We start from the raw sequence: 12,418 nt of genomic DNA, 5'->3' as shown, positions 1-12,418 counted from the left end.
TGAACAAAAAATTAAGAAAAATGGTAAGAAAATAACATTAAATTTCTCAAGAAAATGAATAGTACTCTATAATTCCAGAGGCAAACACAACAGAAGAGACAGAAATGAGAAATTCCATAGGTCAGTCTGGGAATCAGATAAATATGCCTGGGCAGTACCAAGCAGGCACGTGGGCTAAACAGCAACAACTCGGAAGGAGGCCTCTGCTGTGGGCAAGCTGTGGCTAACTGACCACCTAAGCGGGCCAGTGTGAAAAGGGAATGACTGGAATAGAGTCGTTAAGATTATTAAAGTCTTGATAATCAGAAGCTTTGAGGAGAAAATGAGTAACATTATTCAACTTAGAAAAGGATTATGGTAACTAGACATTCTTTCCTCACAGAGAAGAATTCCCCTCTGTGGGAATTTTAAAGGTTTAAAAATCAGCCCCAGGGTCTCTCACTTACACAAAAGGAAAATTTCCCAAGAGGCAGGCTTGTGAACGACCACAGTGATGGCTGTGCAAAGGGCGACAGAGGGGAGAGGGATGACTGTGGTAGGTGACAACTCTGAGATGGGAAGGTTTGGGGAAAGGAACAGGTACCAGTATTATCTCAGGGTCCCTTCCATCCTCATAATACAATGATTTTTTAAAGAACATACTGTACAGCAGAGGTTTATAAAACCCAGAGAACACAGGTGATAAAAAATTACACTATTGAGAAGAGGGAAGGCAGAAAAATTTCATTCCCCCTTTTTATACCTATGGTATTACCTATCAAAAGTCTTTCCATCATGTCCAGTAATTGGGCTAATACATACACCTTGAAGGTTAGGAAAAAAGAGTAGCTTTTGACATATTTAACAGCTATCCCTTCACTAAATGGCCCTATCTAGATAATTGTGCTGTTTTAGTTCTTATACCTATCTCTCACTTCTCAAAGCCATCAGTAAATCTGTCTCTAGATGTCTGATCCCTCATTTCATTCCCTGAACATCAAGAAATCAGATCATCTGACTTATAAGAATTGTTTGCAAACTAAGAATAAATAGGCAATGAAAAAAGTGTTCAGGCAACTCTCTAAAGAATGTAAGTGCCAAAAGTCCCTTGAATGATCTGTTTTAGTGGCTTTTCAAGCCTTTTCTTTTCTTCCCCAATTCCTTCCTAGTACCTGACCATATTCCAGAAACATGAAGTTGCCGGATTATTTAAATAATATAGTTAATCTTTATAATGTCCCATAGTGGAATTCTGAGATGAAAATGTAACTAAACATATTTCTCAACACACAGAATGATTCTTTTTTTTTTTTTTTCTGTAGGAGGATGGGCCTGCTGGACCAGGAGCCTGAGCCGACTGCACCTTCCACTTGATTCTTAAACTTATTGTTGCCCCTGCTATTAACCTTCTCTTATTTATTAATAATATTATAATAAAAGCTATCAATTATAGCATTCCTTTGTGGACTGACGTTATGGGAATCCAGGCACCATGATAGGCACTTTATGTGTATTATTTATAATCCTACCACAATCGTGTATGGAATAAATAGAATAATCATCATTTCCCAAATAAGAAAACAGAAGAAAAAGAAGAATTAAGTAATAACTACCCTAAGATCCCACAGCCAGGAAGTACTACAGCTGGGTTTTAACCGGGTCTATCTGACTCTAAACCTCACCCTCTTTCCACTCTACAGATAGTTTCTCATCATGCTGCATCTACTGGATATCAATTCTTCGAGAATATTGCATTTTATTTCTCTAAGAAACATTAGAATGTTTCTTTATGATTGCAATTCAGGTCTTTCAATCAAACTTAATATGCTTCTGAGTTATCCAAAGAGGTTACAGTAACTAATACCTGATCTAAAAAAAACTATAATGTTTGCTTCTTAAAATTTAATGACTATGTCATGACGGTATAGCTTTTTGCTAATTTTACGTAGGTCTACTCCATAGCACATTTGAAGAGAATAAGAACAACCCATCTGATCAAGCTCTTAGATCCTTAGGTCAGGAACAAGTTCTTATCCAAGGGCTATATGGGGTTGACATCCAACACTTGACTGTTGATGAAAGACAGAATCAATGATTATCAACTTCTGAAAATAATATTTTAAGGTACCTGAAACTTTTTTTTTTTTTTTTTTTTAACAGAAAAAGGACTTCATGTTTCAAAAAAAAACGTTTTTGGTCTGCAGATAAACTTCCTACCTCTCGATCCTTGAGTTTCATGGCGAGCACCAACTGATGCCTGTGGTTAGTGAGAGCTTCTCGGTAATTTCCTTTGGAGAAGAATGCAGAGCCTAGATTCCCATGAGCTCGGCATTCTCCTGTCTGGTCACCTGAATTGGATTTAAAAAAAAAAAAAGATAAAATTTCTCTAAGTTATAGCATTACTTATAATATATAAAGACATCTTAATTTAAGAGCCACAGATTTATTATATTAGCTAAGATTTCACTTACCTTCTTTCAGAAAAGTATTTGCTTTTTACACTAGATCCTATGTGGGGAGTTATAGTCCAAGAGCTTAAATCTCTGGACAACAACAGTTATTACTGTTATAAAATACAACTGCACTGAGGGACTTAGGTGTCCAGGAAATAAGACATTAAAGACCTTGACACAAACCAGCTGCTGTCTGAGTCTCCTCATTGCTCTGCTAATGACCTTTGATTCTGAACAATCATCAGTTTGTTGGTTCAGTCATTTGACTCTAAACTTACTATATTACAGTGCTTCTTTACAAGTATGCTGGTGGTATATTCACCATATCATCCCTTCTCTTATTGCAATCCTGTAAATTCATGAATAATCACCATAATGACCATCATAATCACAAGCCATACTTACCTTACAAATGAGGAAACTGGTGCACAGAGAGATTAGGAAACTTGTCCAAAGTCATAAAGCTAGTAAGTGGCAGAGCCAGGTTTCTAACTCCAATAGTCTGGCTCCATAGTACACACTCTTAACCTCTACATTATACTATCTCCTCTGACAAATGATGATGCATTCTAATGGTGGAAAAAATTAAAATTAAGAAGAAAGATTCACCCACCAATGCTAACATTTGGGATATTAAATTTGTGAGCCCAAATCTCTGAGGAGGGCACTGAGTATATTAACCCACATCTCTTGATCTTTTGGGAGCCTCGATATCTTATTATATGAAAAAGCTCTAAGGACCTGAGTACTCTAAAACAGAGAATGTTCTAGAGACACTCGCTTTTCATTGCATATGCCATTCCCATTCATTGCAAGCTAATCAGCTTTGTTTCATTTCTGCACTGAAATAAAGGACAGAAGCATTACTCTACCTAAGGTCTTGGCTACATCCAAGTCCTGCTGCATGTATCCAGTGCTCTTCTCTGTGTTTCCAAGAGACCAGTAAGCACTGCTCAGAGCAGAGAAAACAGAACCTCTCAGTTTGAGGCTGCAGGTGCCAATCTTCAGAGCGGCTTCTAAGACAACCACAGAGGCCCCGTGATGGCCGGCTGTCAGGAGTTCCTGCCCAACCACAGACACGACCACAAAGGGACTCTTGTCCAGTTTCATTTTCTGAAGCTGCTGGTAAGTGGGCTCGAGGGAGTCTGAAAATAAACAACAAAAAAGCAGGAGAATGCAGGATGATACATCAAACAAGCTTTTCTAATATGCTCTAGAAACAAATGTTTATCATACCTTTTGATGGCCTATTTCAAGTATAAACGCTTCAACCTTTAAGCCAGCACCCACACTAACTGTCCACTTACCACATATGACTAGTATCACCAACCCCAGTCCAGTAATTTCCTTCTCATTCCTGTATGTATACGTCACACTCATTCTGTTTTCTCATCTCTTTTTTACCATGATGCACCTATGCCACTTTTCCTGAATGGTTCTCCTCCTCTGTCCTGCTCCCCTCTCAAAATATTACAAGCACATCCCTCAAGTCCCACCTGTACTGGGTAATATCCCTACATCCTCCAGCATATAGTCATCTCTGTATTCAAACTTGGCTGCATTTTTTATATTTAGTATTGCACAGTTGGGCCATTAACGATTTTAGTCTGCATCTGTTAATTTTAAAAATATTTTCCCAGCTAAATCTAAAGACCACTGTAGGACTGTTTAATACTTTATTTTAACTCCATAGCAAGCAGCACAATGTGGGCACTCAATAGAAAACTCGCCATTGCCACATAGGTGAAGTCCCTAATATGTCTGGCATTTGATAAATTTGAATGACTGATTAATAAACCCTGTCCATGTTTTTTCCTAGAAGATGCAATAAAGAAAGCTCTCCCAATAAAATATCTGTCATTCTCACTGGTAACCCAGTGTCCACTGCTGCTTCTGAGACCCGTATGCCCAAATAAAAAAATTATCAATTTTTTATGGTCACAAATGAAACCATAAAGAAATAATCTGAGTTTACTAAGGTAAGATGGAAGGTAAAATTAATGTTTATTTCATTTTATTTTCATGTTGTATTTAAAGGACATAAATTAGGGGTAAGCCACAAGGAAATTCTTTCCATTTATTTCCATTCTAGGTTTGAATGTAGATGACCTCCAAGCTCTTTCTCCCTATTCTTCCTTCTTTTTTCTTTGAAGACAACTGCAGAGCTATTAACTATAGCCCTACAATGAGATGGCACTTATAAAGCATTCATTGTTAGCGTTCCTGAAAAACTATTTCACATTAGTTTTTCCACGATGCACATGTTAAAAAAAAAAAAAAACTATAAAAGGGTTGGTCTCTTTAAATCTTGAATCTCCTCGCCAACAGTACTGCATTAAAATGTAATTTTTACAATTTATGACTTTGAATCTAAACTCTCCACTAAAAAGCTCTCGCCTGAATCAACATTACCACAGAAACCTTGAAACCTACTGGTGCCTAAAGCATTTTTTCCCTTCAATCAGATCACTAAACAGAGAACAAAGAACATTTTTACACCTGTCAAGATGCAAGCAGTGCATAGTACCAGTAAACACTAGCTAACCAATAGGGTTAAATACAGGCACAAGCACCCAGGCATTGCTACAATAGAAAAGAACAATACCATACTGAAATACTGTGAGCTGAATTCTGGTTGTGTCTGTTGATGAGTTTGGCAGCCAATGGTGATCACATCAGTATCCCGCTGGCCAATTAGCAGAAACAAAAGTAATAAAACTTTAGTGCTGAAAAGACTTTGAAAATATCCTCATTTTATAAATGAAGAATCTGAGTATTTAACTGATTCACCCAAGGTAAAACAGCTTGGGACACAGCCAAGGCAAGAATCCATGCAGGGCTCTAAATTCAGGCTCTGTGATACCCTATCAAGCAAGAGAATCAAATCTTAGCTGATTGTAAGTAGAAAAGAAATGCACTGAGTGACTACCGGGAAGGGTGAAAAATCAGGCCTCAAAACCCACAGACAAAATCATGCCACAAAAGCTGCCTGGTGAACGCAACATAACCATTCCACGGTTTGCAGTTCACTATTACTGAAGGCCATCCTTGGAAAATAGGTGTCACTGTTGCTACCTCCACCACCAATTTCTGTGCTATCTTTTCCTCTGTGAACCTTTAGCTTCTGATTCAAAGGTGGAATGCCAGCTGCAAAAGTGGATGGGAAAAATAGGATCCAAGGTTTTCAGCTTTTATAGTGGAAGGCAGGAAGCAGACATGTAAGATGGGGAATTCCCTAAACAGGAAAAGTGTTCAGACACTGACAGACCAAAATGATTGATGGCCAGCAAAGATATTATGTTTCAGTTAGTGATATTTTTTCCCATAGCAACCATGGCTAAATTAGAAAAAGAGCCATCTAATTGGGCCTCTAAAATTATATAACAATAGGCTAGGTGTGGTGGCTCACACTCGTAATCCCAATGCTTTGGGAGGCTGAGGCAGGAGGATCCCTTGAGGCCAGGAGTTTGAGATCAGCCTGGGCAACATAGTGAGACCCTGTCTCTACCGAAAATTAAAAAATTAGCCGGTATGATAGTACAGGGCCTACAGTTCTGGCTACTTGGGAGGCTGAGGCAGGAGGATTGCTTGAGCCCAGGAGTTCAAGGCTGCCGTGAGCGATGCACCACTGAGCTTGAGCCTGAGTGACAGAGTGAGATCCTGTCTCAAAAAAACAAATAAATAAAAATAAAACTATACAACAAATAGTAGAAAGAAGAGAGAATATCGCCACAGTTAGAGGACTAAAGGAAATATCTGGAATGTTCCCAAAAGAAAAAGAAATCTTTAATTGTGCAAATTTTTACTAGATGAAAATGAAATTGAAGAAATGAGAAGTAGAAGATAAAATTTCCATTTGCAGTATATAGGAAAGAAAATATGAATATATTAAAAGATAAGTCATAATGCAAAGATAAATATAAACCTAATATACACGTTGTAAGAGTATGGAAAAGGGAGTGATGATCAAAGGCAATTAGAAAGCTTCATGGAAGCAGAACTTCATTTCATTTCTTTTTTTTGCTCACAGCCACCTCAAATTCCTGGCCTGAAATGATCCTCCTGCCTTAGCCTCCTGAGTAACTGGGACTCCAAGAATGTGTCACCATGCTTGGCTAATTTTTCCATTTTTTCGTAGAGACAGGGTCTCACTCTTGGCTCAGGCTAGTCTCAAACTCCTGCCTCAAGCAATCCTTTTGCCTTGGCCTCCCAAAGTACTAGGATTATAGGTGTGAGCCGCTGTGTCTGGCCAGAACTTAATTTCTTGAAGAAAGGTGGGACTTAGACAAGTCTTTGCTTTTCTCTGAGAGCGGAAGGTATTTTATGCAGAAGGTTTGTCCTACACAAAGGGACCAGAAGAAGATAGGTACATAGAATGACAGGGAATGCTAAACAGGCCACCTTGAATTGACCAGAGAGTATTTGTAGGGGAAGAAGCTAAAGTTGAATAATGCAGAAAACACTGAGCTACGGATAAAGACAACTCTATTTCAAAGCCACACAGCCTCAGTCTCTCACTTTGTTAAATGTATAGGCTATAATTGTGGTGATGGTTACACAAATCTATACTCATATATATGTACATGTGTACATCTGTGTATATGTGCAACTATACACACAAAAAGTCAATTTCACTGTACGTAAATTTTTAAAATTTTAATATCAAATTTCTTTGCTTTTGGCTGTAATTATGTCTCACTGGCCCAAGCCCACTAATCAGAAGCTCTAGCTAGCAACTGAACATGCTTTTGATAAATAAAAATGGTGACAGACTTTTCTTTTTTTTTTTCTTTCAAAATATTAAGGGGGTACAAATGTTTTTAGTTGCATGGATCACTTTTGTAATGCTTGAGTCATGGCTATAGGTGTGCCCATCACCCAAATAGTGTTCATTGTACGCATTAGGTAGGTTTTTGCCCCTCCTCTGCTCTCCCTCCCCCCTGCTTGATTTCCACTGAGTTTTACCTTCCCTCCATACACATGTGTGCTCATTGGTTAGTTCTAATTTAACAATGAGTACATGTGGTGTTTGTTTTTCTAATCTTGAGATACTTCACTTAGAAGAATGGTCTCCAGTTCCATCCAAATTGTTGCAAAAGGCATTGATTCATCCTTTTTATAGCTGAGTAGTACTCCACGGTATACATATGCCACATTTTATTAACACATTAACTGCCATGATAGTTGTATTTAACTCACTCTAGTTTTAACCCCAGGGCCACGTGAAGAATATATAAAATCTTGTTAATGTTCTTATTGTTACGATTAATATGAACAACTTAATTCTAGAAACATGGATTAAATGAATAGAAGTCAATATATTTCATTTTTCTATTTATGTTTACCTTTAAATTACATTCAAAGTTTTTATTCTATTCTCGTAATAAAACACTGTGACCCCAGTGAAAAGTTTCTGATTTTTTTTGTATGGCAGTCAATATGGTAATGCACTACAAATTGGTAGGCACTTAGGTTGATTCCACATGTTTGCAACTGTAAATTGTGCTTCAATAAACATTTGAGTGCAGGTGTCTTTTTGATAGAAAGACCTCTCTTTCTTTGGGTAGATACCCAGTAATGAGATTGCTCGATCAAATGGTAAGTCTACTTTTAGTTCTTTGAGCAACCTCCATACTGTTTTCCATAGAGGTTGTACTAATTTGCAGTCCCACCAACAGTATAAGCATACCTTTCTCTCTGCATCCACGCCAGCATCTATTGTTTTTAGACTTTTTAACAAAAGCCATTCTAACAAGGGTAAGGAGATTGTAGTTTTAATTTTCATTTCCCTGTAGATTAGAGAAGTTGAGCATTTTTTCATAAGTTTATTGGCCATTTGCCTATCGTCTTTTGAAAAGCTTCTTTTCATGTTTTTTGCACACTTTTTAATGGGATTGTTTGTTTGTTTTCCTTGCTGATTTGCTTGAGTTCTTTGCAGATTCTGATTATTAGCCCTTTGTCGGATATATAGCTTGTGAATATTTTCTACCATAGTGTATGTTGTCTATTTGCTCTCTTAATTGTTTCCTTAGCTGTGTAGAAGCTCTTTAGTTTAATGAAATCCCATTTATTTATTTTTCTTGTTGCTGTGATTGCCATTGGCATCTTTTTCATAAATTCTTTGCCTAGGTTGATATCTAGAAGAGTTTTTCCTACATTTTCCTCTAGCTTTTTTTTTTTTTTTTTTTTTTGAGACAGAGTCTAACTCTGTTGCCCGGGCTAGAGTGCCGTGGCATCAGCCCAGCTCACGGCAACCTCAAACTCCTGGGCTCAAGCAATCCTACTGTCTCAGCCTCTCGAGTAGCTGGGACTACAGGCATGTGCCACCATGCCCGATTAAATTTTTCTATATATTTTTAGTTGTCCAGCCAATTTCTTTCTATCTTTAGTAGAGATGTGGTCTCACTCTTGCTCAGGCTGGTCTCGAACTCCTGAGCTCAAACGATCCGCCCGCCTCAGCCTCCCAGAGTGCTAGGATTACAGGCATGTGCCACCATGCCCGATTAAATTTTTCTATATATTTTTAGTTGTCCAGCCAATTTCTTTCTATCTTTAGTAGAGATGTGGTCTCACTCTTGCTCAGGCTGGTCTCGAACTCCTGAGCTCAAACGATCCGCCCGCCTCAGCCTCCCAGAGTGCTAGGATTACAGGCGTGAGCCACTGTGTCCGGCCATCCTCTAGAATTCTTATGGTTTCATGTCTTACGTTTAAGTCTTTTATCCATCTTGAATTAATTTTTGTAAGTGGTGAGAGATATGGATCCCTGTTTCATTCTTTTGCATGTGGCTATCCAATTTTCCCAGCGCTATTTATTGAATAGAGTTCCTTTTCCCCAGTGTATGTTGTTTTCTGCTTGGTCAAAGATCAGTTGGCTGTATTTAGGTGCTTTTATATATGGGTTATCTGTTTTTGTTCCATTGGTCTATATCTCTGTTTTTGTACCAACACCGTGCTATTTTGGTTGCTATAGCCTTGTAGTATAGTTTGAAGTCTGGTAATGTGATTCCTCCACATTTGTTCTTTTTGCTTAGGATTGCTTTGGCTACTCAGGTTCTTTTCTGGTTCCAAATGAAGTGGAGAATTAATTTTTCTAGGTCTGTGAAGTATGACATTGGTATTTTGATGGGGACTACATTGAATCTGTAAATCACTTTGGGGAGTATGGATACTTTAACAATGTTGATTCTGCCAATCCATGAGCATGATATGTTTTTCCATTTGTTTGTTTCCTCTGCAATTTCTTTCCTCAGTGTTTCATAGTTCTCCTTGTAGAGATCTTTTACCTCCTTGGTTAAGTATATTCCTAGGTATTTTATTTTCTTTGTAGCTATTGTGAATAGTACGGAGTCTCTGATTTGACTCTCAGCTTCACTGTTATTGGTATATAATGTACATTGATTTTATATCCTGAGACTTTGCTGAATTTATTTACCAATTCCAAGAGTCTCCTGGTGGAGTCTTTGTGAATTTCTAGGTACATGATCATGTCATCAGCAAAGCTTGACCTCCTCTTTCCTGATTTGAATACCCTTTATTTCTTTCTCTAGCCTGATTGCACCAGCTAGGACTTCCAGCACTATACTGAATAGAAGTGGTGACAGTGGGCACCCTTGTCTTATTCCAGTTCTTAGGGGGAATGTTCACAACTTTTCCCCATTCAGCATGATGTTGGCTGTGGGTTTGTCATATATGGCTTTTATAATTTTGAGATATCTTCCTTCTATGCCAAGTTTGTTGAGGATTTTTATCATCAAAGAGTGCTGAATTTTGTCAAATGCTTTTTCTGCATCTATTGAGATGATCATATGGTCTTTGTTTTTGCTTCTGTTTATGTGGTAAATCACATTTATTGATCTGTGTATGTTGAACCATGCATACCTGGAATGAAGCCTACTTGGTCATAGTGGATTATTTTTTGATGTGCTGCTGAATTTGGTTTGCTAGCATTTTACTGAGGATTTATGCACATATATTCATAAGAGATATTGGTGTCTAGTTTTCTTTTTTTTTTGCATGTCACAGAAGTTTTTTTAATGTGTGAGTAATCGGTAAGATTCTTTCCAACTCTATTATTCTTATTATTCTAATTCCTTTTTCTTTTTTTGAGACAGGGTTTCACTCTATCACCAGGCTAGAGTGTGGTGGCATCACCATAGCTCACTGCAACTTCAAACTCCTGGGCTCAAGTGATCCTCCTGCCTCAGTCTCCAGAGTAGTTGGGACTATAGGTGTGAGCCACCACGCCCAGCTAGTTTTTCTATTTTTTGTAGAGATGGGGTCTCGCTGTTATTCAGGCTGGTCTTGAACACCTGGCCTCAAGCAATCCTCCCACCTCTGCCTCCCAGAGTACTAGGATTACAGGCTTCAGCCACTGCGCCCAGCCTCTAATTTCTATTTTAGAGTAAATTTAGGCTATTAGCAAAAGGACTAATTTTGTGATTTTATCAAGCTAGGTGGAAGAGAGTTTGACAGCCTATAGCTATTAAGATGTTTTTCTTTCTAGAATCTATACATAATACATAATATAGCCAATGTCAAACCAACTCCATAAGAACATAAAGGTCCTTTGCAACATTAATTGATCTGCTGTTATGTGTTTTTGAAGTATAAAGGCTTTACGAATTTAAGATGAACAAAGCATATTTCCTGACACTTGAAGAGCTTGTAGTAATGTAGTAAAGGCTAATAATAAACAAACATCCACACTCACCTAAGAGATATACTGTATTCCATCAGTTGTGAGATGCACATTTATTCACATATTAACATCTCTGAATTTGAGACTTAATATCTCTGAAGTCAATGATGCCTCACAATGACTTGTCACTTCTATATCTAAATAGAGCTCTTTCAATATATATAAAATAAAAAGTTAAGTAATAAGAAAGGATTATGTCACCATTTAATAATCCTTTTTCTTAGTAATTTTCTTCTCTCTTAATAAGTTATAAAATAATGACACAAATTTCAATCCAGAGTTCTTAGAACTGGTAGACCATGCCATGGGACCCTAGAAGAGAAAAGTGTTATCTCTACCAGGGTAGTCTGGGAAGGCTTCCCAGAGGAAGTGACATCTGAATAGAAATTGTGAGTACTCATAAAGAGGACCTTGTGTACAGTGTAGTGTTCATTCTACATCCACAACACTATGTCTGTCATAAACGTAAGAATGAGATTGATACCACTATTACTGCTACTACTTCCACTCCTCAGTGAGAAAAAGGGCATCACACTGCAAAGAAGGCATCCTATAGGGGCCTGCCTTTACATTCTAGTGTTTAACTTTCAAAACAACATTAATAGGTAAATATTATAATTTTCCTGTACAGATAAGGGCTGAAGTATAGAGAAAGAAAGCAGTCTTGCTCAATGAACTAGCAAATGGCAGTGTAATTCCAATTAGACTCCAATCTTTTGGGGAAAAAAGCCTATGTTTTTAACATAACATTTCAGAAGCAAGCCTCCTATAAAAAGTAACTCCCACCTAAAAGAGAACCAGAGGGAAAGAGTCCTCTGAGGATGGACAATTAGGCAAACAAAAGCCCCAACTTGACCCTAAGACAAAAGATTATACATTCAACAGCCATTTATCTATCAGCACGTCATAAAATCAGCTTCCTTGGATCCCCTGGAGCTGGTAGAAACATCACAATAGGTGATAGTCTATAAATGTAATAGTCTTTAGATTAACAAATTAACGGGAGGACAAACAATATACACAAGAGAACACTCAGCACTAAGCAGCCCTGGCACCTTTAGAGGAACAAATAACGGTAAACTAAATCTCACTTTGTAATTATATTACTAAATCCATAGTTGGCAGTTGTAGTATGCTACAACATCCAAATTTGCTTAAACATTTATTAAGATACAATGAAATGAAATTGCTGAAAGACTATCTAAAAAGGAGAAATGGAATATGGTAAAAGGCTAACTGGAGAAGTCATGTAAAAGAAAGTATAAATTTATATTTATACTTATGTTTA

The 12,418-nt window shown here is 37.6% G+C and overlaps 1 protein-coding gene across 1 annotated transcript in view; it reads right to left on the bottom strand.

Annotated features, from left to right (window-relative positions):
* Nucleotides 1-12,418, bottom strand: part of TTC28 (tetratricopeptide repeat domain 28) — a 690,486-nt gene that overhangs the window by 323,423 nt on the left and 354,645 nt on the right. The window contains exons 4-5 of the mRNA XM_012644090.1: nt 3,305-3,577; nt 2,197-2,327 (exon numbers count right to left, since the gene is read on the bottom strand). Of these exons, the coding sequence (XP_012499544.1) occupies nt 2,197-2,327; nt 3,305-3,577 (404 nt within the window). The remainder of the gene's footprint in view (nt 1-2,196; nt 2,328-3,304; nt 3,578-12,418) is intronic.

The sequence above is a fragment of the Propithecus coquereli genome, unplaced genomic scaffold (assembly GCF_000956105.1).
Source record: "Propithecus coquereli isolate 6110/MARCELLA unplaced genomic scaffold, Pcoq_1.0 Scaffold206, whole genome shotgun sequence".
Classification (NCBI taxonomy): Eukaryota; Metazoa; Chordata; class Mammalia; order Primates; family Indriidae; genus Propithecus; species Propithecus coquereli.
Note: the sequence above shows the minus strand (reverse complement) of the source record. Positions and strands in the feature narration are given on the sequence as shown.